Source organism: Canis lupus, chromosome 36 (assembly GCF_048164855.1).
Source record: "Canis lupus baileyi chromosome 36, mCanLup2.hap1, whole genome shotgun sequence".
Lineage (NCBI taxonomy): Eukaryota > Metazoa > Chordata > Mammalia > Carnivora > Canidae > Canis > Canis lupus.
The window spans coordinates 6,205,404-6,233,105 of record NC_132873.1 but is presented as its reverse complement, the minus strand read 5'-3'; the positions used below and the strand labels follow the sequence as shown (position 1 = coordinate 6,233,105).

Here is a 27,702-nt window from a genome sequence, read left to right as displayed (position 1 = left end):
AAGGAGCCAGGTATGAGACATCTTCTGCACCCCCAATTCCCCCGAGGGCACCGTGAGCCCAGACACATCCTTCCCTTTCCCGTACTTACGTCTTCCTCAAGGCTTTTCCGTGTGTTTCCACTCCGGAAAGCTCCTTCTCCCTGAAGACAGAGAAAAAGCAGTCAGAGGGGGGAGGCAAGGCAAGTAATCAAAAGGTAACCTGGTCTTTCACCTCCCGGGTCTGGCAGGGGCGAGGGGGTGAAGGGGGGTAGCAGAAGGGCCCGGGAGGGAACTTAGCCGTGTGTTTAGCATTTCCCTGTCCACTAAAAGCCCCTCAGAGCTCACCCGCTGTCTCACCTGTGTCTCACGGCCACTCTTCCAGACCTTCTTACTCCCATTTTGCACGTAAGAACACCGAGGCACACACAGGCTCATGACTTGCCAACGGTCGCACAGTTAGCAGCGCGGAGGAGGTAGGATCTGGACGCGAGCCCTCCAACCTCCTGCGCCGCGGCCGTGGCCAGGAGGTGCCCCCTCGGCTGCTAACCTCAGCTTCCCCGCTGCACGCCCCACCCACTCTCTCTTCCCTTCCTCCTCCACGCACCCTTGAGGAAATTGGGAAATTATCTGTCTTTCTGCTAAGTCAGAAAGATCTGTTTGGGAACATCTGCCCGGCCTTCTTGCGTTCTACATATTTAATAAAGAAACCCACATTTAACCACTGGCCTCTCCCACCGCCCTGCCTACTTCCTTGGCAATCCATTTCCGAGCACACAAGTGAGGCCAGATGCCCGGCTCCCAGCACGACCCACCTCCCCATCCTTCCCCTCACCCCGAGTTCCTCAAATCTCCTCCAGAAGGATATCCCCAGACACATCTGTTCACTCCCCACCACACACCCCAAATTGCCCTTCTGCTTTCTGGGCCCGGGCTGCCACTCACCGTGTTGGCTACATTCTTCGGGGCGCTCTCAGCGTTGATGGGCTGTGAACACAGGGAGAAAGCGGGGTGAGGTCTCAGGGCCAACAGCCACGCACCGGCTGTCTCCCCTGGGCTGGTGGCCGTGACGGGCAGAAAGCCTCGTGGGGCAGGGCCCGTGGTGCCAACCCAAGGCTCAGACGTAACCTGGTAGCCCCAAGCTCAGGAGGCAGAGTTTGGAAAATGAAAAAACAACCCTACTGGTAGTAGAACCACCCAGCTCGACAAACCTCACAAGGCCTGTGAATCGGTGTTGAGCCCTCAGAGAGGAGCAGAGAGCAGGCCTGTCCCTACGTGCCGGACCTCTCCCCCTGCACCGGCTCATTTATTCGTGACAAGAACCCAGTGAGGTGGGTCCCCTGATCACCTCTGAGCCCCGCTTCTCAGGAAAGGAGAAGTTACATGAGTGGCCCAGGGCCATCGACTACTACTGGTGACGACAGGATCTGAACCCGAGGGCTTCATTCTCTTTGTGTGAAATCCCCACAGCCCAGGGTGAGGCCTGCCAGAGTCTTAACTCTTCTGCAGGCTTTCATGACCCTCCACCACCAGCCCTGCCCCTCGCAGACCTCAGAGTCCATGCCCAAAAGCTCTGCCCGTCCGACCTGTCCCCTGGACCCCCTTGCTTACCCCTACATCCAGGCCCTTGCTTGGGGAACGGCTCCACACCCCCACCCCACCCCGCCCCACACTCTTCCGACAAGCTCTCCTCCCAACAAGGAGGGCAGATCCCAGGAACCTTCCATGTGCGGAGTTTACGCCACAGAATTGTGATTCGAATGCAGATCTCTCAGCTCCAAAGCCCTCACCCTTAACCAGCCTGACTAGACAGGAGTGGTCAGAGAAGACAGAAATGCGGTGGGACGGAGACGGTGGGGACAAAGCACCTGCCCCGGGCCCGTGACAGGCCCCGAAGAGCCCCTCCTCCTGCTCTGGGTAAAGCCCCCTCAGAGGCCCCGGCTCTGGGCACAACAGAAGTCTCCAGCAGCCCTCAGAATCACCTGGAGGGCTGAGGACACAGGTGGCGGGCCCTGCCCAGAGGGTCTAATCCAGCGGCCCTATGGTGGGACCCAAGAAAGCACAGTCCTCAAAGGTTTCCGGGCCCAGGGATGAGTCTAAGCTAACAGCATTGCCGGCAGCCGGCCCCGTCCTGACGCTCTCCACTACTAACTGTGAGAGCTCGCGTAGGTCACCTTGGCCTTGCTGCTCCTCAGCAGGGCTGAGCGCTATTCTGTGAGCGCCACACGACACGGAGGACATTAAGCACTTAGAACACAGGCCTGGCACTTAGGAAGCTCTCCGTCAATGTGAGCTTTTATTTCTCCTCTCCACCCTGCACACTCCCAAGGCCCACCCGACCCCACCCTGACCCTCCTGCTCCACCCCTCCCCAGTCTGGCACGATGCGAACCAGGGAGACGAGTCAATATTAGAAACCACAGGCCTCAGCACTGCAAGAGACACTTCCCTCCTGGCCAGCAATCATCTGAGCACCAGCCCCTCTGCCCCCACCCCTCCCCGTGCCAGCTGGAGGGCTGCCACAGGGCCAGCCACCAGATGCCTTCAACTTACTGGTTGAGATGCTCTCCGAGAAGGTAAAAATTTCCAATAACCCCTCAGGAGCTAAAAGCCCTGTCCACCCCCACCCCCCCACCCCTCACCCCCCACCCCGCAGTGTTTGCAAACCCAGCCCAGCATGCAAGCTGAGCTCCCCACCCCTCCCCATCCCAGTTCTCCAGGGACTGAAGTCCTGCTTCTCTGTTTCCCAGGCGCCGCCAGCTCTGGGTTTGCTGGCTATGGAACAGGCAAGGGACGCGTAGCACAGGGCAGGGTCTCCCCTGTGCTGCCCCTGCCCCAGGCCCCTGGCCATGCTGTAGGAAAGCTCCCAGAGAAGCCACACTTTGGGTCCCAAGGTGGCAGAGCCAGAGCTCCCATGGCCAGAGAGACCCACTCGGCCTGGGCTGTTAGCTCACCTTCGGCAGGTGGAAACACACCCACTCAAACATACCGTATCCCTGTTGCATGGTTTAATTGCCTGCTTAGAACTCCTCACTCTCCAACACACTATATATTTCACTTTCTCATCTCATTTAGGGTCTTCCTTCCCCACTACAACGTAAGCTCCCAAAGCCTCCGGAGCCTAGGCCTGGGCTTGGCACACTGTAGGGCCTCAGCAAATATCCACTGAGTGACTTAACCAAGACAGCCCCTCCCTATCTTCCCTGGCTGGCCCCCTGACCATGATCACCACAACAATGCAGCGAGCACCTGCGGACCTTCTGGAGCCAATGTCTCTAATCTCCATCTCTGCTTGGATTTTGGCCAGGACACACACACACACCATCCTTGCACACCACTCCTCAGGACACCAGCTCTGAGAAGGACTTCAGACACCATCTCCTCCCTCCCTGTTTCACAGATGGGGAAACTGAGAAACAGAGAAGTATGACTCGCCCAGCCTCTCATGGTGAGGTCCATGGCAATACAGGGCTTGGCACCCAGGCTCAGCTTGTAGGCCCACCGCTGAGCACACCTTGCTGCACCTCACTCACCCCAGTCCCTAGCCACGCAGAACACCTCCCTGCGGGCTCTCCTCTTCCTTCTCCCTGAGACTCAGCTGTACCAGGATGCAAAAGATGGAGCCCAGACAGAGACAGCACCCCCACATCTAGCCCCACCCCTATCCAAGCCCAGGACGAAAGCTGTATCTTTTTTTTTTTAAGGTTTTATTTATTTGAGAGAGAGCGTGTGTGCACAAGCCAGGGAAGAGCCCGGAGGGAGAGGGAGAAGCAGATTTCCCGCTGAGCAAGGGGCTCCATTCCAGGACCCTGGGATCACGACCTGAGCTGAAGGCAGGTGTTTAACCGCTTAACCAACTGAGCCACCCAGGCACCCCGACAAAGCCTCCATCTTCAGGACTCCAGGCTTTCCAAAGCTGAGGGCAACAGCCAATGCCCACCCCTGCCAGGAGTCTTCCAGAATCTTCCTTGCCCCCCAGGCAGGACAATTCCAAGCAGGTGGCAGGGTTCGGACCTGGTGTCCCTTGGCGGCCAGACCTCGCACCTCACAGCTGACTCTGCCCTGGGGTCTCAAACGTGGAAGTCTACGGCAAGGCAGGGAGCAGGGAGTAGGGGGAGGCGCTTAGGGCAGAAAATGTGGGGAGGCAGCCATTCTCAGCTTGCCCCAGGTGCGCCCACACAACCCTCAGAGCAAGGCCTCCTCAAATTTTCCACCCAACGGGCCTCCCTCACCTTACCTCTTCCTGCCTGCTCTGGGGGTGCCTTTTCACAGTGTCAACGCGGTAATACCAAGTGTTCACTAAGTGCTAATGATCCAGGCATAATATCAAGTTCTTTACTTTCTTGACCATCAGTCCTCGGAACCACCCCGGGAGGCAAGCGTGACCCCACTTTGCAGTTGAGACAGACGGCCCGGGACGTTCACTAACTTGCTCGGCTGCTATGTGAACCCTCCGTCCCCCGCTCAGCTTCTTTCTCCCCTCCCTGACGAAGACCTACACTCGCTGAGAGGTCCTTTCCATCAACTGCCCTCCCGTTGGGAACAAGCTTCCTGTGACTTAAGGACGAGCAGTCTCAGGTCCCTCAGATCCTTCAGGGCACTGCCATAGGAAGAGGGAATGGACCGCAGTAGGAGACCCTGACATCAGACATCAGAGAGAACTTCCTGAATGTGAGGGGTTGAGAACCACAGGGCGGATAAGGGAAACTGCACATCCTTTCCTCAAGTTTTTTTTTCCAAAAAAAGCCACGCACACCCCCTCTGTGCATGCATACCCACCCCTGACTGTGTGGGCCCAAGGGGCCGGGTGGCTGGGATGATGCCCAGACGTTCGTGCCGTACATGTTGGTGGCCTGCAGGGAGGGTGGGCTGGGAAAAAAATGTATCTGTGGGCTGCTGTTGTGGAGGAAGGAAAAGGCAAGGCAAGGGCCACAGGGGGGTGGGGAGGGGAGAGATGCCCAAGCCCAGGGCTGGGGGGAGGGGTCTGGCGCAGAATGCGGACTCAGCCTCCGGAGGAACATTCTGTCCAGAAATTCCTCACACCCTCCTCCCTTCCACCCCTCCGGCCCTCCCCACTCTTGCCCCCTGGGAGGCCTGGAATCCAGGCAGCTATTTGGGCCAAAAAGACCCCATGACGTCACATCTGCTGCCATGGCAACGCACTGTGAGATCACAAGTGGCGCTGCCTATCAGGAGGGGAAGGGCACTGGTGGGAGCCGGCAGGTAGGGCCGGCAAGGGCTGGGGTGTCCTCAGCCCCAGGACCCACAGCAGATTATTCCAGGCTCACTGGGTCCGGAAATAGAACCCTAAGCAGATGAAGGGAGGGGCTGGAAGTGAAAGGGAAGGGCCATTTACTGGGCACTTCGGGGGGCGCGGCCGGGCTGGCACAGTACAGACCCCACAGCCCTGGGGGTGTGAGCTGCATCATCGCACAAGGACAAAGTAACCTGCAGCAGCTGGGGCTGCTCGGGTAGCTCTTTGAGCCCCTTTGGGCAGATGCAGAAGCTCGTTGCAGGTCTGCACCTCAAAGCCTGGGTTTGCCCTCCATCTCCCCACCTGTTACCCCCCCCCCCAGTGTAAATGACCACCCTCTCAGGAAGAGGAGCCCCTGGGGGTGGACAGCAGCACTGAGGGCTGGGGACTGGAGACAGGCAGGGTTCAGAACAGGCAGGGCTAGGCCCCGCCAGGGTGCGAGGGAAGCCGGGACCCTGGTTCCCCATGAAGTGTTTGGGTGCCCTCTGCTCTGGGGGCTCCATCCTCTCTCAGCAGGCCTAGGCCACCAGAGGGGGGGAAAAAAAAACAAAAACAAAAAAACAAAACAAACAAAACAGGCTGGGTGTGATTAAATGAAATGTGATGCCTGATTTTCCCTGCACCCGCCCCCCCCTCCCCAGGGAGGGGCCCAGGCAAGCCCACTCCTGTCCTCAGGCCGGCCCCAGTTCACCCAGTTCACCCGGAGGGACCCAGCACACAACCCCTGGCAGACAGGGGGCAACAGCAGGAGGGGCCTGCGCTCCCCGGCCAGGCCAGACCAGGGTGGAGGATTTCTCCCCTCACAGGACACGGGAGGCCGCGCTTCCCCAGGCCCCTCCTCCGTGCCCCTCCGGCCACTCTAGTCCACATCCTCTCTGCTCCAGCGGAGCACCTGCACCTGCGCCAGCCTGGGGTCCGCCCCGCACTCCTCCCGCACCCCCTCACCCCGAGCCACGCCCCACGCTGGCAGCAACTCTCAGATCCTGCTCTGGGCCACTTCCCCACTCAAGGACCCACAATGGCCCTACTGCTTGGCTCAAGTTCAAGTTCCCCTGGCCAGTGCATGGACTCCTCCCTTATCTGGCCCCTTCCTCTACACGCGCCCCATGTGGCCATGTTCACTCAGCTTCCATTCCCGCCCACGCTCACCAGTTCCACCGGCGCGCCCAGCCAGTGGACAGCCAAATGACCAAATGACAACCAAAATGACACAGCATTGCCTGGCCCCCACTACCCCCCAGCAAGCGCAGATTGGCCAAAAATATTTACTCTGGATTTGCCTTGGCTCCCAACAGGCTCAGTAACTCGTACCAAGGCCCTGCCCCCTCTCTGGGTCAGCTCCCCATCCTCCTGCCCGCCTCCCTCCCATTTGCTCAAATCTTAAACTAAGCCTGGAACAGGAGACAGGCTTTCTCAACCCCCCAAGCATAAACTGATTGCTTCCTTCCCTGGCCCCCCAAGGCTGCCTCTGGTCGGAAGCCCCCAGCTGGGCACTCATTAGTTTCCATCTCATACTCCTCTCTCTTCCCTCCACTGAACACGGCTCCCCAGGGCTCCCCTTCACCTGACTTGGGTCTCTCCCAACGGATGCCCCGGGGATGGCGATCAACACATTCATGGATGCCTTGACCTCCAGGAACCATGTCCCTTTGCAGCCGAGTCAAGGGCAGGACTTCCAACAGGCACTGCCCCTGAGAAGGAACATGCTATCAGCTCCCACCTTACACCTAGTAGGTGCTGGCGAGTATGGGTTGTGGCAACACACAGCGACTGCCCCAAACAGCCCCTCTGGGCCACTGTAGATGTTAGAAGGCTCTTCTTTGCACTCAAGTCTCCTCCTTTTTTGCAAGAACATCTATTAGGTTCTCCTCCAGAGAGCAACAGCAAATAGGCCATTTGCCTTTCCCCACGTTCTCAGTCCCATTCTGCACCTGTTCCATATTTTCCTTCTCCAGATCATGCAGCCCCGTTGCACAAATTGAGATTTTCAGCCTCCCTCACCACTCTAGGAATCTTCTTTGGAATGTAATGATCACTGTGCTCTCCCTGTTGAAAAGCAAGGCTCTATTGGGCTCGTCTCTCCTGGTATTGCTCTGTTTTCTAGAATCTCCCAAGATGGCTACTCATGGCCCTCACTGCCAGAAGATGAAATTTCATCAGAGCCTGGAGTTCAAACTAAAGCGCCTGCTAATCACCCTCCTTAATGGAGGGTAAGACGGCATCGTTGGGGCTGGGAGCTCTGCACACTTCTCCGGAATGGGCTAACATTTCCTCCTCCTCCTCCTCCTCCTCCTCCTCCTCCTCCTCCTCCTCCGTGAGGCGGCGTGGTGCCCTCCTGCCTCAGATCCAACACTAGGGCACCTTGGGAAAACCATCTGAAAATCTCAGGACCACCACCTCACACCCATGAGGATGGCTACTCCCAAGAAAATAGCATTATGCACAAGAGTTAAATCATGGAAACAGCTCGAATGTGCACCGACAGACGAATGTGTGAGCAAAACATGACACAGACACACATGGAATATTATTCAGCCTTGAAAAGCAAGGACGCTCTGACACACAGCACAGGGGAATCGTGACATCAGCGCTAAGTGAAACAAGCCAGAAACAAAAGGACACATATGAGTTTGCTCACATGAGGCCCTTAAGTGGTCAAATTCATAGAGATACCAAGTAGAAGGGTGGTTGGCAGGCCCTGGGGAAGGGGAAGCAGCCTTCTTATCGAGTGAGTAGAGCTTTGTTTTACAAGATGATAAGAGTTCTGGAGACGGAGGGGTGATGTTTATACAAGGACGGGGACCAGGGCGCCTGGGTGGCTCGGTCAGTGAAACGTCTGCCCAGCTCAGGTCGTGATCTCAGGGTCCTGGGATCGAGCCCCACGTCTGGCTCCCTGCTCAGCAAGGGGCCTGTTTCTCCCTCTGCCCCTGCTCGTGCACACATGTGCTCTCTCTCTCTCTCTCTCGCAAATAAAATCTTTTATACAAGAATAGGGATGAAAAAAAATTAAAAATTAAAAAAAAAGAGTAGGGGACAGCCCCAGTGGCTCAGTGGTTTAGCGCCACCTTTGGCCCAGGGCCTGATCCTGGAGACCTGGGATCGAGTTCCACATCAGGCTCCCTGCATGGAGCCTGCTTCTCCCTCTGCCTGTGTCTCTGCCTTTCTCCGTGTGTATCTCATGAATAAACAAAATCTTTAAAAAAAACAAACAAAAAAAAAGCAGCTGAGGGGCTCAGTCAGTTGGGCATCTGCCTTCGGCTCAGGTCGTGATCCCAGGGTGCTGGGATCGACTCCCACGTTGGGCTTCCTGCTCAGTGGGGAGCCTGCTGCTGCTTCTCCCTCTGCCACACATGTTGTTTCTCCCTCTGCTGTCTCTGTCTCTGTCTCTCTCTCAAATAAATAAATTAAATTAAAAAATAAAAACACAGCAGCTGGCATGAGGTGGGAGCTCAGGAAATGTCTGTGAGTAGGATGGATGGATGGACAGAATGGAGGGACAGACCCTCCTCTAAATCCCAGGCCCTGAGCTAGCTAGGTGGACTTGTGATTGGCACTGTGTTTAGAAAAAAAAATGAAAAAATCCCACCACCTGAAACTAATGTAACACTGTGTGTCGACTATACTTCCAATAAATGAAGGGAGAGAGGGAGGGAGGAAGAAAGGAAAGGAGAGGAGAGGAAATCCCAGAAAAGTCCACCTGCAGGCATCCAGTATTACAACAGCAGCCAAGTATCTAGGGGACCCTGGGGAGAAAGCAGGAATCTAAACCCAGCACACCACTACCCACCCCACCTCCCCGACGGCGGTGTGACCACGGACAGGTAGGTCGCCTAGCCTTTCTGAGCCCCACACTGTTCCTCAGCACAACATGCTCCTCCCGCCGACCCAGGCGGCTCTCGCACGTGCCCAGACCTGCACACAATCCACAGTGGGTTCCGGATGGCCTGATGTCAGGGGAAGGGCCTTGGAAACCGCAGGAGTCGTGCAAGCGAATGATGTTTGTCATGATTGATGGTCAGGAGGGGTGGCCTGTGGTGCTGGACGACCCAGTCAAAATCCCAGTTCCCCCTTTGCATAGCTCTGTGGCCTGAGGCCTCCGTTCCTTTCTGTATCATTGGGATAATCACAGCATCTCTCTTGCTGTGTTGTCATGAAGAATAAATGAGTTTATTTTTGCAAAGCTTTCAGAACAATGTTTGGCAGCTAGAAAGTTCCATACAAGGGGTAACTTCTCACTAGCACTCTGGCTGCTATTATGGGTGAATCCAGCCTGGCGTTCCCCTTGTCCCATTCACCTCTTTCCTCCTGCCCCTACACACTCCTCGACTCCCCCGACCTCCAGTTCATTCCAAGGACATTTCGAGCACCTGCCTAGGGGCTGGTCTGGTGAGGAGATGCACACCCATCTGTCTCCAGCCCAAGCTCCTGGGTGCCAGGCTGTGTGTGCAAGAGGGCTCTCCATCCGGCCGACCTCGGCGGCCACTCCACTTGGCTATCACGCTCGGGAAATTCCTTTTGACTCTTATTTTTCAGAAGTTGAGAAGAGCTGCTTCAGCAATTTCCAAGGATCAGGAGTGTCCATGGCAAACAAACCCTCTCCCCTCTTCATCCTGCCCCCACCGGGGGACCCCACAGGAGGGACATGACCCTAGGACCCTTCTACCCAAGGCCTTGGGCAACATCTGTTGAGTAAGATGAAAACATGGGTTGAAGATTAAGCCACTTTGCCCTGGCTGGCCTGGCACGGGCTGGAAACCGTGTCTGGGAGGCCCACGCTGGGCAGAAATCCTGAGCCTGGGACAAGGGCGCCCCATCCCAGGGAGGGTAGGATCTAAGCAAGATGGGTGGGAAGGCCAGAGGGAGAGCTGGGGCCCCCCAAAGACACGGAGAAAACACGACAGACACACACACACACACACACACACACACACACACACACACACAGTGTGAGGCGCAAGGGAAGGGGGCAGGGAGACCAGAGACCAGCTCTGCGGAGGCTGAAGGGGAGGCAGCAAATGGAAAAGGAAGGAAAAATACAACCCGCCCTTTCCTCCCTCTTGTGAACCTGCTCAAAGCAGTTGCCTCGCCCGCCTTGAGGAAACAGGTGCCGGGTGCTCTCTAGGGGAAGCCCAACTTTCTCCCGGATTCCCCTGGGCCACTTTCCCACTCCCAGGGGACAGCAGCAGCTTCCAGCGGGAGCTCAGCCCCTGCTAAGAGCCCCCCGCCCCCGAGCAAGCCCGGCAGCGGGAGCCACAGCAGTCCTGCTTGCTGAGCACCCTGCTTGCTGAACCCCAGTGTGCCAGCCACTCGCCGAGCGCGCCAAGCACCTACTACGTGCGTGGGGGGATGCAGCAGTGATCACAACAGACCAAAGTCCTCTGCGGACACGGGCTTCGTGCTGGGACGAGGGGAGCCCAGTGAGCGAGATGCACAGCGTCCCAGACGCTGACCATGGATGGACGGATGGAGAGAGCAAGGCGGGGAGGCAGGGTCGCTGGGGGGAGGGAAATCTCACGCCCAGGAGGGAAGGAGCCTCCCAGGGACCTGAAGGAAGACCCTCTCGGCCAGAAGGAGCAGGAAGCGCCGCCGTCCTGACGGTCCTGACGCTGCCTGCTACATTCAAGGACAAGAAGCCCAGGCATCTGAAGCAGTGAGTGAAGGAGAGAGCTTCTAGAAAGGAGATGAGGTCAGAGAGGAAACCCGTCACGTGGGGTTGCACAGGTCAAAGCAAGAACCTGGACTTTTACACCAAATCAGGAGGGCAGCCCCTGGAGGGGCCTCAATACAGATTAATTAAATACATCCTCGGGTGGCTCAGCCGGCTAAGTGTCTGCCTTCAGCTCAGGTCAGGATCCTGGGGCCCTGGGATCGAGCCTCCAGTAGGACTCCAGTAGGGCTCCCTGCTCCCGGGGAGTCTGCTTCTCCCTCTGCCCCTCTCCACCTCCCTCCTTGTGCTCTTGCATGCACCTGCACTCTCTCTTAAATAAATAAAAATTAAAAAAAAAATACATTCATTTGCTCCCTAACGACCTTCCAGGGTAGCTGCTGTTACCAGCTCCCAATCTGCAGAGGGGAAACTGAGGTCCAGAGAGGTCAAATCATGTGTCCCAAGGTCACACAGCAGAGGCTGGGGAGCCAGGGTCCAAAGGGAGGGAGTCTAATGCCCTCACCCTTGAATGCAGTGCATGGGGCGAGGGGGGCGATGGCGTTGTTCTGATTCAGGTGGGGGGAACCTCTGGGAGCACAATCTCCCACAATCTCCCCACTCCACCACCAGGTGGCTGACCCAGCCTCCAGGAAGGTCAGAGCCCCCTGCTCAGGTGGGGCCCGTCACAGGGTCCCAGGGTCCCAGGGACGGGACAACTCCACAGCCTCACTCAGGTAGGAGCTCCTTCTGTATCCTGTCTGTATCTGCAGTCCTTCCAGCTGGAATGCCAACCTTTTCCCTTTTGTCCCAACCCCTGACCCCTCCTCACATAAACAAAGCTCACAAGACTCCAAGTGGCCAGGAATCTGCCTCGCCTGGAGATCCCTAAACCCCAGACCCCCCAGCTATCCCAGACCCGCCAAGGACATTCTGTTCTCAGAGGGGAGGGGGCAGTTCGGTTGCAATGATGAGACTCATGCTCCCCACTTCCCCCAACGTCTCCCCACCTGCCCGCCACGGTGACCCTCCCCAGTCCTAGAGCAACTTCTTGCTGGCAGCTGCAAACCAGGCCCGCACTCTGGCCTCACTACATGCCCCACCCCACCCGGCTGTCACCAGATGACCTGTGACTGGGCCCTGTGCGAATAACACTCCACATCTGGAGCGGCACAGCTGGGCAGAGCTGAGACCCAGAAGGGTGTGAGCCCAGTGGGACCCGGGAGGAGGACCTTCCTCTGCAAGGAAAAGAAATGCCTCGGCAGGGCCTGGGCCTGGGAGGACACCGCCGTGGGCCCGAGGTGGCTGAGTCACGAGCACTTTTACAAACTTTATTTCATTCCGGCAGTGACCTTCAATGGAGGGAACACTGCCCGCCACTGAGAAGGCCTTGGGAGCACCTAGAGCAACTCCTCCCTTTGACAGGAAGGGAGCCGGGGTCCAGAAAGAGGGCAGGACTTGTCCATCATCACCGGGCAAATGGATGTTGGAGGGAAAGAAGAAACCAGGTGGCGTGACTGAGACTCCAGGATCCAGGCTGAGCGAGTGTGCAGACCTCTGAACCTGTCTGGATCCCCGGACAGCCCTGCCCCCTCCCCCAGACTCCCACCCATGCCAGTGTCACTGGAGGCTCCTCTGTATCAGCAGGTGGATTGTGACACTCCCCACCCAACACATACACAAACACACACACATGAACCTGCCCTCATGCAGACCCCTCCCCTCCAGCTTCCAGGGCCCGCCTGCCTCGGCGCTGGGAGGGGGAAGAGAGGGGCCTTCAGAGGGTGAGAAGACCCCGAGAGGGCCAGGAGGGAGGAAAGGTTCCCAGGGTTCCAAATCAGCCCAGCTGGGATCAGTCTGGAACAGGCCCCTCTCCACAGCCCACAGATCATAGGAGTTCTGCCCCTCTCCACACTTTTCTAGAAGCCTGATGGGGGAGGCAGGGGTGGGAGACATGGAGACAGAGCAGAAAGGCAGAGTCAGCCAAGGAGCTGGGAAGTGGAAGGAGCTGGGAAGTGGAAGGAGGTGGGAGGTGGAAGGAGGTGGAAGGTGGAAGGAGGTGGGAGGTGGAAGGAGGTGGGAGGTGGAAGGAGGTGGGAGGTGGAAGACGCCACCCAGACATGAGCCACTGCCCAGGCAGGCGAGCTCTGTGGGTCAGGCCATCCATTCCCCTTCCTCCGGCCGAAGGTACCTGACCTGGGACCAGGCAGGTAGAAGATGCCATCCTCGGGTTCTGGAAGCCACAGAACAACAGGCCCCTGGCCAGGCCTAGAGGCACACGAGATGCCCTTTTATGGGTTTTTCCAAGGACTTAAGCCTCAAATTGAAATAGGAGGCCCTGCATCTCATCAGAAGGGACCTCATGACTCATTTCCTCCCGGTCCAGCTTCACTTCTTGGGAAGTGTCCCCTCCTCCTCCTCCTCCTTACCTACTTGCCCAGCACCCTTTGGGGCTAGCAGCATGCTTCAGTCTAATGGTTTAATGTAAGCCCTTAACAAAGGAGCAGAAGAAAGAGGAGGGAGGGCCCAGCAAGGTAGGGAAGGGACTGTCACTCACCACCAGTTCATGGCTGGACGGAGGAATGCAGGGGGCAGCCACCTGTGGGAGGAACAGAGAAAGGGCAAGGTTAGCATCCTTCAGTCCCATAGAAAACCAGGGCCTCCTGAGATCATTCCACGGCCCCCTCCATGCTAGACACCCCTTCCCTCGGCTCAGCACACCGACCATCTCCAGCTTGAGAGGTCACTGGAAGACTCTGCAGCCTCGTGGGGGATCCCTCAGCTAATAACACTTGGCAGAGGGCGAGCGGCAAAGGCAGAAATGAAATATATATCACAATTTTTTAAAAGAATTTATTTAGTTAGTTATTTTAGAGAGAGACAGAGAGCATATGCTCACGGGAGGGGGCAGGAGGAGAGGGAGAGAGTGAATCTCAAGCAGACTCCGTGCAGAGCGCAGAGCCCGAGGCGAAGCTCAGTCTCACGACCCTGAGATCATGACCTGAGCCGCAACCAAGAGTTGGAAGCTTAGCTGACTGAGCCACCCAGGCGCCCCGTATATCCCAATTTTTAAATTCTGTAGAAAAAATATGTGGAAGGCTATAGGTCAGTGCTCCAGGATTTTTTTTTAAAGATTTATTTATTTATTTATTTATTTATTTATTTATTTATTTATTTATTTATGAGAGACACACAGAGAGAGAGAGAGAGGCAGAGACACAGGCAGAGGGAGAAGCAGGCTCCATGCGGGGAGCTCAATGTGGGATTCGATCCCGGGGCCCCAGGACCACACCCTGAGCTGAAGGCAGATGTTCAACTGCTGAGCCACCCAGGTGTCCCAGTGCCCCAGGATTTTTAATAACAGTGGGTTAAGGTAACAAGAATAAGGATTTTGTCTTCTTGGCTCTATGTTCTAAATGTTCTACGATATACTAAGATGTGTTTTAAAGTTTTTAAAAACATGTTTAAGGCCTCTAAGAAAGGGGGTTCTCCCCAGGGCCAGGGCATGTCACCCAAAGCTGCAGACAGAGTCTGGGGTCCCCACAGCACATGGGAAGCAGGTTGGTGGAAGGCCCCTGCCAGTTCCTCAAAAGAAAGCCTCGAGGGGTGAAAGCACCCTCTGTGGGTGAGCGGTTCTTCCTACCATCGCCCTCACCGTCCTCTCTGATGGAGGGTGGGGGCTGGCAACTCGGGCCTCCAGACGAGGGCGGGTGGAGGGAGGGCTGCATTTCTGAACCCTCCCCTGAGATAACACCCCCCATCCAGGCCAGGCAGCCAAACCACTACCCTGACAATTAGCAGGGCCCTTTATCAGAGACTCAGCGTGCTCTTTTTTTCTAGTCGGGACACGTTTTTCTTGGAGCTCATACCTCAATCTTGGCTCCAATTCCCAACCCAAGGGGCCCACAGAAGGGACTAGGGAAGGCTCTCCCCCAGGCGTGTGGGGTGTCTGGGCACAAGCCCTGGATCGCTGAAGAGGAGGCTGCTGCCTCCTGGAGCAGGGGGCAACCCCTGCTCCAGCCACCGCCCCGGTGGAGCGGTGACGGTGACAACCTACAGGCTCGGATGGAGCTGGTTGTTCACAAGAAGCCACCCTCAGCCGGGCCCTCCCCATGCCTGAGCCAGTCCTGTCCTCCCACCAGCCCAGGGGATCCCCAGGCTTGACACACCAGCCCAGAAGGGGCCAGGGCTCATGTGATGCTGTGCCCTGAGCTCCGGAATGGGTGGAGAAGCCGGGGGCTTTAGCATCCCTGGGTTCTCGACCCAGGCCTGCTATGGGCTTCCCGCCCACCTCATTCTCCAGCAAAGAAGCCTGAGCTGAGTCTCAGCTGAGTCTCAGCACCTATCGCCCTGTACTCACCATTACTCTGAGACCCCTTGGTGCGGCTGAGAGACTCATATATGAGGCCAAAAGAAAGGAACAACGGCTAACGCGGATTAAATACGGACCACAGGAAGGACAGGTGTTGTTATCGATGCTCGACCCATACTACCTCATTCAATCCTCCCAACAGCCCTATAAGGTAGGGACTATTACATCTCCAGTTGAGGTGAGGGGCCCAGAGAGGTTAAACAACTTGCCCGAGGTCACACCACTCATACGTGGTGAAGATGTGAACCCAGGCATTCTGGTTCCCAAAATGAAATGTGAAAGGGAACGAGGAGACACAGGGGCAAATGCTCCCCCTAAGTTCAGGATTCTTGATAAACGTAAGCATGAAGCCATGAGTTTAGAAGTTTCTGGGGGAGACGGAGCCCGGGGTGGGGTGGAGAATGACAGGAGAACAGACCGGGAAGGCCGGGAAGGTCCCAGGGGTGGCTGTGGCCTTCAGGGCTCCCTGCCTGCCCTGCCCACCAGACAAGGTCTCAGCTGTGGGGGACACAGCCGCCCCCCACCAGGCACCCGTGGGCCAGGAGTCCTGCATCTAGCAGTGGCCCCCTCCCCGTCCTCTCCTGTCCCTAACCCCGTTCAGGGGCTGTAGGTTTCAACCCCATGGGGCCAGGCCCCCAATGCCACCTCCCCCACCACTGTGTTTGGGTCCCTCGGGCCCCGGGTGGGAGTGAGCGCCACCCACAGGGCAGCACCCTGCTCTGCTCCCTCCTTCGGAGCTGGAGCTGGAGCTGGGGCGAGCGCAGGGGACCTGGACGCAGGACCACTCTGCAGGGGGAGGCCACAGCCTCCAGACCCGGGCAAGTCCCGTCCACAGCCACATCTCCCAGGCCGTTACACAAGGGGGTTTCTAGTCTCCATTCGGGCTCTGGGGACTGAGAGAGGGAGGGACAGGTTATGGATACACCTGAAGCAGCAGCAGGATGGACAGTGTCCTCTGAAACAGTGGGAGGGCCTCTCTCCCAGAGCCACCCTAAGGCAGTGGAAAGAATGGGGAGCCAGGCATCCCGACCCCAAGTCTCTTCCCTGCTCCCCTGAGGCAGCGCCACCCCTAAGGACTGAGCTCTGTGGACCTGCAGCCCGAGGGCCCGAGGCCTGGGTGCCCCTCGCGGCCTGCTGCCCCCCAGCAGCTCCTCCGCCCGCCGCCCACAGCTGTGCATTCCAGGCCAGCCGGCCGCCAGCCCACTAACTTTGTTGTGTGTTTCAATGTTTCTTGTCTCTCTTTTTTTTTGTAAGCAGAGAAATGTTTCCTTAAAAGGCTCTCTCCTTCCCTCCGGCACCCTGGCCCCTGGCCACCCTCTCAGGAGCCTGGAATGTGCCAGGGAGAGCCAGGGCCCCCTGCCACTCTGTGGCCCAGGCCCTACGGCCCCACACTCCTGGTGTCAACAGTGACCCCTCCCACTGCCCCTCAGGGACCCAAGCTAGGAACCCTCTCCCTGCACAGGGGGCAGGCTCTGGGGTGTCCGCAGGGCCTCTGGGTCCCGGCACTGGCCGTGCGGCACTCTGCGGCTCGGGCCCAGGAGGTCAGCCTCAGGGAAGCCCCCCGCCCCGGTGTACCTCCAAAAACCCGTCTGCACACTGGGGGCTGAGCAGGCCTCATGCCCAGTCTCTCCACTCTGAAAAACGTGACAGCAAAAGTAGCAGCCGCGGCAGACACTCCCATCTCACTTGTTAGATGTCAGGCACTACTCTTCACGCTCTGCCTAAATTCACTCACTGAATTCCCACAACAGCCCTCAACACCCCAGTTTTACGGACGAGGAGGCTGAGGTGCAGGGACGTCAGTAAGTGATGCAACAGAGGAGACGGGACACGAAGCCAGCAGCGTGGCTCGGGACGGAGATGTGCTCCTGCCCCCTCCGCTAGGCTGATGCTCGGGCAAGCACTAATTTCCATACAGCTGGAGCCAACAACGGCCACAAGAAGCTCCCGGAATGCGGCTTTCTGTCTGCTGCTGCCCTAAGCTCGAAGAATGTGTGGGCTAGAGACTTAGTGTCCCCATTTCCCAGATGAAGAAGATAAGGCACAGAAAGGGTGACGACTTGCCTAAGGCCACTGCAGAGGAGCAGTCTGACTCTGGCGCCCGCAAAGTAGAGATCTGGGGGCGCGGGGAGGGGAGTTAGCAGGCCCAGACCAGGGCCAGTGCCCCGCACTCTTCATCCCTCACCCACCGATAGCTTCTGAATTTCAAAGGTCCCTGGGCTCAACGCCAACAACAGGGCACCCCCTTGGAGACTCCCGCAGGTCCCGAGGGTGGAATGCACCAGACAGCAGCCAGCCAGGCAAGGGCTCCCTGCATGACTGGGCCCCTGCCCTCCTCTCCACCATCCGTGTCGTCTGCCCCCCTTGTCCAGGACCTCAGGCCACACATCAAGGGTGGGCTCCTCCCTGGCCCCCGAACACACCTCGCTCTGCTCCTCCTCAGGGCCTCTGCATATGCTGTTCCTTGTGCCTGGGACATGCTCATCCCACTGTCTGCATAGCTGGGTCCTTCCCAGCCTTCTAGCTTTGGCTTAAATGCCACCACCCCCAGAGAGGCCCTTCCTGACACCCCTAGGTCATGGTCTCACACACACACACACACACATTGTTTCTCTTGCACTCTTATCTCTTCCTTCACAGATCTAATTACAATTTATAATTAAACAGGTGTCTGTTTTCTTGTCTATAATCTGTTTCCCCTGCTAGGAAACAAGTGCCCTGGGGACAAAAAATACATATTGTTCATCACACTGGTCCCAGCATACAGTAGCTGCTCACTAAATACTTGTGGAAAGATGAAGGACACTCAAGGCCTCTGCCAGGGAGGCACCTGCAACCACGAGAGGTAAAAATCACCGCCATCGCTAAGCACCTCCTATGCGCCAGGTGCCAGGGCCAATCCTGCCATAGGCCTGGCTCTCTGAGCCCTCCTGATCCTGTACTGTCAGCGATATTGCTCCCATGTCACAGACGAAAAAAAACGGAGGCTCGATGAGATTGTGACACTTGTCCCAGGTCAATTGGCCAGGAAGGGCACGCTGCAGGTGAAATCTTGGTCTGCAGGTTCCAGGCACTGCTGTTTGCAGAGCAAGAGAAAACCCAGGCACCCACCTGGCACGGCCCTGATCACCTCCCCAGCATGCAGGTGGCGGGACCGAGTCCCCAACTGAGTGACATTCCCATCCTCAGGGCCTCAAGTTGTCAGCCTTGGTTACATGAAACCCCGGGCTCTGAAACTTGCCCAGCCCTCTGAGGAGCTCTCCACATCCACCTGACCCTGGGGCTGGACAGGACCACCTTGCCCCAGCCAAAACTAGAGCCGCTCGAGTCCCTGACTCTAGCATTTCACATGATCCTGAGTAGAATTTTTTTCCCTATCTCTAGTTAGTCCTTTATTATTATTATCATTACTATTACTATTATTATTATTAAAAGCATACAACATAGAATTTACCATTTGAACCATTGCTAGGAGTACATTTCAAAGGCATTTAAGTGCATTCACACTGCCGTACAACCATCACTCCTATCCATTTCCAGAACCTTTTCACCTTCCCGAACAAGAAATCCCACATCCTTTAAACCTCATCCCCTTTCCTCCCAGCCTGGTGATCTCTAAGCTACCTTCTATGTCTCTGAATTTACCTCTCCTAGGCACCTCATGTAAGAGGAATCACACCGCATTTGGAGTCTGGCTTATTCCACTTGGTGTTTTATCCCCCCAAATTCACATGTTGAAGCCCCGATCTCCAGTACCTCAGAATGTGAGCGCATCGAGAGACAGGCCTTTAAAGAGGTGAGGAAGTAAATAAAATCTTTTAAAAAGGGGGGTGGGGGGACGCCTGGGTAGCTCAGCGGTTTAGCCCCTGCCTTTGGCCCAGGGTGTGATCCTGGAGTCCCAAGATCGAGTCCCACATCAGGCTCCCTGCAGGGAGCCCTGCTTCTCCCTCTGCCTGTGTCTCTGCCTCTCTCTCTCTCTCTCTCTCTGTGTCTCTCAGGAATAAATAAATAAAACCTTTAAAAAAAAGAAAAAAAAAAGAGGTGAGGAAGTTACAAGGAAGCCATCAGTGGGCCCTAATCCAACCCGACTGGTGTCCGTATGAGAAGAGGTGAGGACCCAGAGAGAGCCACTCGGGGAACGTGCAAAAGGCAAGGACTGTGTGAGGATGCAATGAGAGGCCTCGGAAGAAATCGGAAGGGCCAACTCGGAAGGGCCTGGATCTTGGAGCCCCAGCCTCCAGAACTGGCTGAAGATGAATTAGTTGAGCCACCCAGGCTGTGGTGTGTTGCCAGGGCAGCCCCAGGAGACCGTCACACTTAGCGCCGTGTCCTCAAGACTCACACATGTCGCAGCATGCGTCAGCTGCCTTCCTCTTCCGGGCTGCCTGCTACTCCACTGCATGAGCACGGCACGCTGTGTCTATCCACCGTCCTCCATGGACACTCGGGCTGTTTCCAGAGGCTTCTACTGGCACCTCCTCCACGTCCCTGCCCCCACAACTCCAGGCACCCATCTCGACTGATGGTGCACGGGAGGGAGGAAAGGAGGGTTTGCAGAGCACCTAACTGTGTGCATCACTGACCTGGGTGCTTTACATACATTATTTCAGTTCGTCTCTATGACAGGTTGTTGTGGGCTCAGAGAAGTGAGGCAACTGCCCAAAGTGGAATGGCCAGTAGTAGGAATGGTAGAAGCAGCAGCAGAGATTGCCAAGATTTCTTTGAACGCTCGCTGTGTGCCAGGCACGCTGTTTTATCCCCTCTGCTCCCTGTGACCTCCTCGAGGTAGATCATAGTGCCCACATCTCACATGATCTCAAGCCATCTCAGCAATCCTGTGAGACCCAAGACGGCCTGGCCACTAAGTGACAGAGCCAGGACCGCCACCTGGGTCTGCCCGACTCCGATACCCTCTTTGCCCAGCACACCACGCTGCCTTCGTGGCCGGGCAGAGGTGCCAGGGGCTGTGAGAGTGCTCTCGGGGGTCCCGGGCAGGGTCCACAGAGGAGGGGACACCTGGGCCAGGCCTCCAGGACACATCGCTTTTGTCTACTGGGTGTCTCACCCACTACTGTTCTAAGAGCCCCGAGGGCGGGAAGCCCTGGTTCAGAGCCTGGAGCTCACCGGGTATGTGGACAGGGCTTTAAAAGGTGGAGATGGGGAAAGGGCATCTCAGGTGGAAATGATCACATGGACGAGGCATGGAGGAAAGGACCACGGGAGGTCCCCTTAGGCTGGGACACAGGGTGGGACAAGGGAAGGAGGAGGACATATCAAAGGAGACGAAGGGAAGGACGACTGGCTGCAAACTCTCTTTCCAGGCTGGACCACGGGCAACCGTGACGGCCCAGCAGAGAAGTTAAGACTTTGAGATGCCGGCACTGGGGAGCCAGTGAAGGTGCCTGAGCAGGAGGTGGCAGGGGGAAGTAAAGGGTGAAGCTCAAAAAAAAAAAAAAAAAAAAAAGGGTGAAGCTCAAGGCAGGTAGAAGATGTGTCATATGATCCTAATAATAATGGGGGGGGGGGGAAGAGGAGGGGACCCCCAAAGCCCACAGGCAAGGGGCCATTGGGCACCCTAAAACCACGAGGCCCTCATCTCCACCCTAACAAGACACACATGTGGACAGACCCCCACCCCCAGGCTTTACTTGTCTTCCCCCAGCCTCGGCCCAGGAGGACAGCACTGCCCCGACTTCCTCCCTCCCTCCCTGCACGCAGCAAGTGGGCCCTCCCCACGCGAGCTCCTGCTCCCCCTCTGGGCCCCGCTTGGAGAACCTGCGGCCAGCGTGCTGCTATCTCCGAGCCCTGGTCACCGAGGTGCCACCACGGGGGTCAAGAACCATAGAGCCCATGACCCCCAGAGGCTGTGGCCTACACGCCAGGTGACTAAGGAAAGAGCCAGAGGACCCCTCGGCTGAGGTCAGCCCAGCACCTCCCACTTCACGTGATGCGTCCACCTGGCTCCCGCAAGGAGGCGGCGAGCATGCGCTCCCGCAGGACCCGGCGTACACAGTGGTCCCAGACTGCCACGGCCGGGCCGGGGGGCCGGGGTGGGGGAGCAGGGCAAGGCCAGGGCTGCAGAAGGCAGAGCCCAGCACTGCTCCGTGGCTCCACACCCCGGGCGTCCGATCTGAGCCCCAGACCCCGGGCAGGGGTTGGGGGGCTCCTGGGGAGAAGATGGCCACGACCCTGGCTCCATTTCCTCCCAGGCCTGCGCCCTCCCTCCGGGCCGCCTGTCCTCACCAGAGCTTGCTCCTGGCCTGCTTGGCTGTTTCCTTCCCTTATATAGAGTTCTGCTCAGGATCAGGAAAGGAAGTGCATCCAGTTCCTGGAGGCAAGAAGGGGCCTATTCCCAGGGACACCTCGAGCTGGGGGGGCGCGGGGGGTAGGGCCTGTCCCAGCCGAGAGTCCCCTCCAGAGCCAGGAGGCTGGCCCTTTCCCCCCAAACCCAGCAGAGGCTCCAACTCAGACGAGAAACAGAGGAGATGGGATCCCTGGGTGGCTCAGCGGTTCAGCACCTGCCTTCAGCCTGGGGCATGGTGCTGGGGTCCCGGGATCGAGTCCCACACCGGGCTCCTGCATGGAGCCTGCTTCTCCCTCTGCCTGTGTCTCTGCCTCTCTCTGTGTCTTTCATGAATAAATGAATAAAATCTTAAAAAAGAAAAGAAAAGAAAAGAAACAGAGGAGAGGGCCGACTCTGGGTGATGTCCCCGGGACTCCGGCCTCTTCCGTTCTTCCCCAAATCCTCCTGGGCCACATGCCTCTTGAACCACTGAGCCAATCCACCTGTTCCCCAGCAGCGCCCCTTCTCCTCGGTCCTCCCTCTTGTCTCGGGAACCTTCTCCTCAGGCCCCAGGCGCGGGCTGCCCAGCCCACCGCCAGCCTCTAGGCCTGCTGACACACTCAAGAACGGGCTCTCCAGACAGGGCAGCTTCTCTGCAGCGAACACCTCCCTGGCCCCTGGTCACACCCACATGCGGCAGCCCGACCCGCACGGCCCAACCCCACAGGGCGGGGAGAGCCGGGTGTGCCCCTCTGTGCCCGGCCAGAAGGTCCAGCCACGGGAAAGGGGGTACAGTGGACCGGGCAGGGCACGCTGTGGAACCAGCAGGCCCCACCTGCGGAAGCCGCTCCCCTGCAGGGCCTTTCTGGAGGATGGCATGAGAGAGCACCCAGATTAGCCCATGCTGGGGGCCCAGCTGGTCGCAGAGCATTTTCTCTGAAGATCTGCCTCCCCTTGAGCCTGAGCTGGGGCCCCAGCTCAGGGGCCCTGTTTACCCACACCCACAATTAGTGACTCCGGGAGGGTTGAGGTTGCAACCGGCCGGCCCTCTCATGATGAAACCCAGGGAGCAGAAGAATCAGAAAAGTTGCGGTCAGCAAACCCGCACTGAGCATCTACTATGTGCCAGGCCCTGGGAGCACACAAGGGTAAGCCAGGGGTCTGGGGACGCTGAGCAGTAACCACAAGACAAGGGGCGGGGGGCATGTGGGGCCACAGGAAAGCACCAGCAGGGGTCAGAAGGCACAGCTGGGCCCAGGGCTTGACACTGGTCAGCATACTGGGCTCACGGCCCTGCCCCGCTTGGCCTCCACCCCGCTACTTCGCAGATCAGCGCTGACAACCACCCTGCTCCCCCACCACCCCACCCCACCCCACCCCAGGCCACCCAAGGCTGTTAAGCCAGAAACCTGAGCATCAGCCTCCTCCCTCCACTCCCTCCCACTAAGCCTGGACAACTCTTCGGCCCAAATATCTCTCCAAGCCAGCCCACCCCACAGTCTCCTTAACCATGGAGATTATGGCAAGAACCTCCTAACCCAGGTCTCTGCCTTGGGTCTTATCTCTCTAACCTATTCTCCACTCAGCAGCCAGGGAACTCTTTCTAAAATGTGCGTCCAGTCCTGTCATTCCCCTGCCTGAAGTCCTTCCCGGTTCCATGGGACAGAGTCCAAATGCCCTAATATGGTCCTCAAGGCCCTGCAGGACCTGGCTGAGTGTCTCTTTCAGTTCCCCATTCCCCACCTCTCTTGCCTCAAGCTCTTGCTCCCATCAGAGAAATCCCCTTTCAGGTCCAATTCTGTTCCATCTCATACACTCTGAGGTCCTAGGGGTTATCAACCCATTTCCCAGATGAGGCTCAGAGATGTCACATGCTTCACCCAAGGTCCCAAGCCTCAACTGTGCCAGCGCTGCACCTCCTTGCCCCGTCAGGGGCCCCAGCAAGAGTTTCAGGGAGGGCATGGCCTCCGAGGTGGGTGGGGTGGGAGAGACATCAATCATGGGAGAGCAGGGAGCAGACCAGTCCCCCAGGCCCAGGGCGCACATGGCAAAATGGAGGAAGCAAGTCAAAGGGAACATGTTCTGCAAGGCCTGGAGGGCTGGACTGAGGCAAATATCCAGTCCTCCGGAGCCAGGGAGAGAGGGCGCAGGCAAGTGGCAGGCCTGGAGGCCAGATGTCCAGCCTCAAATAGGCAGCTGCTGCCAGAGTGCGACTAGCGCTGAGCCAGGGCCGGGTGCAGAGGAGAGAGGCCACCAAGAGAGCTTCGAGGGGACACAAGAAGATGGAGAAGCCGGACACCACTGAGGGGCCCAGCCTGGGGGCCCCAGAGGAAGCAGGGCCTCTACTGTAGAAGTGAAAGTGTCAACAGGCAGTTTGAAATGTAGACCTCAGAACTGCCTTCTCTTGAGATCCAAAGACCAGGGGAAACCCCAGCCCTTCTTGCCCTCCTGGAGAGGGGCCATTTGTTCCGAAGCAGGGGGTGGGGTGACAGGGCCCGCAGCACAGAACACATAGCTTCTAGGAAGTTCCTAGAAGAATCTGGTCAAGAAGAGGGCTGTGGTCTGTGGTCAAGGTTTTGGTGGAACCGGGGGCAGAGGAGGGTGACAGGCATGGGAAGCAAGACCATGCATTCACTCAACAGCACTAAGGAGGGTCCCTCGGTGCCAGGTTCCCAGCAAGGGAGACAGAGATGAATAAGGACCGCCTGGCCCAGGAGGGGAACTTGGGGCCCAGTGGAGGAGGCCACACATGTAAACAGGGAATTATAAAAGAGCCCAGTAAACTGCTATAATGAAGGTATGAAGAGGGCTATTATCTCCCTGGGATTCAAACCCATCTGTTTTTCCAGAAATTACGCCCAGAGGGAGGCCGTGCGCCCAGCCCCCCTCACTCCCCACTGAGGATTTCTGTCCCTAGATGAGAACTTGAAGGGACAAAAGTCTTTGACCCTAAACTGTGCCAGAACAGTGAGGCAGGAAGGACGCATGGGAAAAACAGCTCAGAGCAAGGGGGAAGCCCAAAAAGTCAAAGGGCTCGGGAACTGCTGAGAAACGTACCCGGGTCCTGGGACGTGGAGAAGGAGGCTGAGGGTGGGGGAGAAGCAGTGGCAGCGGGGGTGGGGGGCGCTGGGCCAGGCCAGATTTGAGAATTCTGGGGCCACACTCAAGCCCACACAAACACCAGGGGGTCCCTCTGCCTTCTTAAACTAGGCCGGAGTCTCCTGGGGGTGGGGGCAGGACAAGGGCCTCCTGGCCTCTCCCTCCCCCCTGCACCTGCAAACCACAGGCTTTACCACCCTGCTTCCTAATCTTGAAGGTGCCTGGGGCACCTTCCATCGGGTGGTGACAGCTTTGGAGAGGGAAAAAGGCTCCTCAAAACGTGCGCTTCAATTGCAAGACGCCTACCGATTTCACAAACACCAACATGTAAAAGAAAGCATCTCCAATTTGAAGAAAACTCGTGTGGGCTCTTCGGGCAGCTTCGACTGCCCTATGCTGCTAGCCATCAGGAAGTCCCTCCCAGTGTCTACCTACTTTTTTTTTTTTTCTTTTTTTAAAGAATTTAAGGATGCCAAAAGAAAATGAAAGGAACCCCAAGCTCACGATACCCGGGAGAAAATTCTATCTCCGAAGAGCCCATCTGTGGCCTTACATTCCCTGGACCCCTTACAGGTCATTCTGTCTCATGGCCTGATTCCAGACAGCTCGGAATCTAACCAAGGACCGGGAGCTGGGAGCAGATTCAGTTCTGAAGGATCACACCTAACACCTTCTGGCTGTGGATCCTTACTTCCAAATTCCTCAACACATCGAGAGGCCCTGAGTTTCCCAGCAAAAGCAAGACATGGGACAGAAAAGCATGGGACTGGGCGTCAGGTGTGGCTTCAAATACCACTTTGCCACAGACCGCCACTTCCTTCTAAAGGTCCCTGAGTCTATCTCCTCGTCTGTAAAATGGGGATGAGGAGACCTGCTTTGCAGGGTGCAAGTTAATAAAACTGACCGAGTCGACACAATTAAGAAGTCCTAGAACACAGCACACGCTTGGTACACGGGAGGCCCCTTCCATCGAGCGGGCTGCACACACGCGCCTCCGTGTCTTCATGTCCAGGGCAGTAAACTGCACGTGTGGACGAGGCCCTGGACCCCATTCTAAGCATTGCATGCATCTCAGCTCATCAGACCGTCACTTCAGGGGCGCCTGGGCAGCTCAGTTGGTTGGGCATCCGGCTCTTGGTTTCAGCTCAGGTCATGATCTTGCGGTCCTGGGATCAAGTCCTGCATCAGATCAGGCTCTGCACTCAGCTCGGAGTCTGCTGGAGATTCTCTCCCTCTCCCTCTGCTCCTCCCCCTGCTCCTGCTCTCCCTTTCTCTCTCTCTCAAATAAAATATTTTTTTTAAATCTTTAAAAAATCATCACTTCCATCCTGTGAGGTAGGCTCTGTTCTTATGCCCTCGTAACAGAAGAATAATCTGAAGAAGTATAACAAATGAGAAGTAGTCAATTTACAGGGCCCCATCCACCGATAAGTCAGAGCCGAAGACAGTATAATACAATGCAAAAGATTCATTCCCACCCAAAAACAAAACAAAACAAAAATCCACCTTTTTTTCCCCAGAGCTTTCAACTCTGGCCTCAGCTTCAGTTATCCGAAAATGCACTTTATGTAGGAAAGTCCTGGACCCCAGACATCAGCACCAGGAGGAGTTAGTGATGGTTCTGCACAATTAGCACATGTCAAGGGCTGGTGTTCTGGAACCCCATCTGCTCTGACCAACTGCACCAGGAGCCCCGGAAGCAGGAGTCCCGAGGGCAGGGCAGCCCAGCCCCATGTTGCTCCTTTAAATCTATCTGTGGCCGAGACGCAGGAAGCCCCCTCTGGCTCCCAATTAGCGGCAGCAGAGACTTGACGCGCAGCCAGCACTGAAGGCCAGCGGAGGCCTGGCTGTCACCAGCATTGTTCGGCTCCATCTGACGCATATCCACCCCCCTGCAATGTTTCCTTGTTCTCCAGGAAAACCTCCGAGATGCACGCATCTGAAACCAGGTCTGGAGGGAAGGGGTTGCCGGAGGGAGGGGCGGTGGAAGACCCGGCTCTCTCCGGTTCCCAAAACCCAGGCGGATTTTAAACAGACAGGAGCGAGGGCTCCCATCAGCTACAGACCCGGTGGCCCAGAGACACTGCTGAGGTCCAGACACAGAGCACACACCCCATAGCACACACACAGGCCGCAGGACCACTGCCAGGTCCAGATGCAAAGTCACTCCCTGGTGCTCCCGGCCCCACCCCGAGCACAGCGGCCCTGATGGGAACACAGCAGCCCCACCAGCATACCCACAGGGGTGGGGGGAAAGGGGGGAGCCACGGAGTGCGGGGGGGATGGTCCATGTGGGCAGACTGGAGGTGAGAGCATGAACCAGCAGAGGTGGGGGGGTCAAGTCTGAACACTCACCCAGCTCTCCAAGTGCCCACAGGACCCAGCCCATCCACCGCAGCGAGGCCAGCAACAAACTCCCCCTGGACTCTCTCCCCCCTACTTGCATCCTGCCCATCCTGAGCAGGTGAGGGACGAAGCACGCTGACTGATGGAAGCTGGGTAGGAGGTGTCAGAAACAGGAGGGTAAGTGTACGAGCCACTGATCCGATAGGGGCTCGTATGATCCGATAGGAGGATAAACATCCTGAAAATCACAAAATAAAAGCATGGGAGCAGGAATGTTAAGGGGGAGGTGGTGAAGAGGAGCAAAACAGAGGTTAGGGCTTGATGGACATGAATTATCCAAATACCTAGAATGTGCTGTGTCCTATAGACATGGGATCACATTTAACCCTTTCAACGGTAAGCACAACAGACAAATCTCTCTTTCCATAGGAGGCCAAAGAAGCTCAGCAAGAAAAGTAAGGTGCCCAAGGTCACACGGCCATGAGCAGTTGAGCTGGGACTCAAACCCAGAACAGCCAGCCTGCAGCATCTCTACTCCTGCAGGCAACCCAAGCCACCGGGTGCTCGGAAGACAAGACAGGGCAGCTGTGTGCAGCCTAGAGGGTGCGGTGGGATAGCTGGTAGGAGGCGCTAATGCAGAGGGGCGCAGAGAGGCGAAGGGAGCGGGCGAGTGGGCAGGCCAGCCTGGACCCCTGCTCCTAAAGAGCTCAGGCTGCCGTGACTCAGTGG

The 27,702-nt window shown here is 57.2% G+C and overlaps 1 protein-coding gene across 16 annotated transcripts in view; it reads right to left on the bottom strand.

Moving 5' to 3' along the window:
- The window catches only part of TNS1 (tensin 1), a 197,063-nt gene that overhangs the window by 99,519 nt on the left and 69,842 nt on the right, over nt 1–27,702 (bottom strand). For 14 of the 16 annotated variants that reach the window (XM_072813586.1, XM_072813584.1, XM_072813582.1 and 11 more), the window contains 3 exons: nt 13,431–13,472; nt 922–963; nt 90–140 (listed from right to left, as the gene is read on the bottom strand). In XM_072813586.1, coding sequence (XP_072669687.1) covers nt 90–140; nt 922–963; nt 13,431–13,472 — 135 coding nt within the window. Of the gene's footprint in view, nt 1–89; nt 141–336; nt 495–921; nt 964–13,430; nt 13,473–19,587; nt 20,705–27,702 lie in introns of those variants that run through there. The other 2 variants (XM_072813590.1, XM_072813595.1) reach the window with 2 other exon arrangements.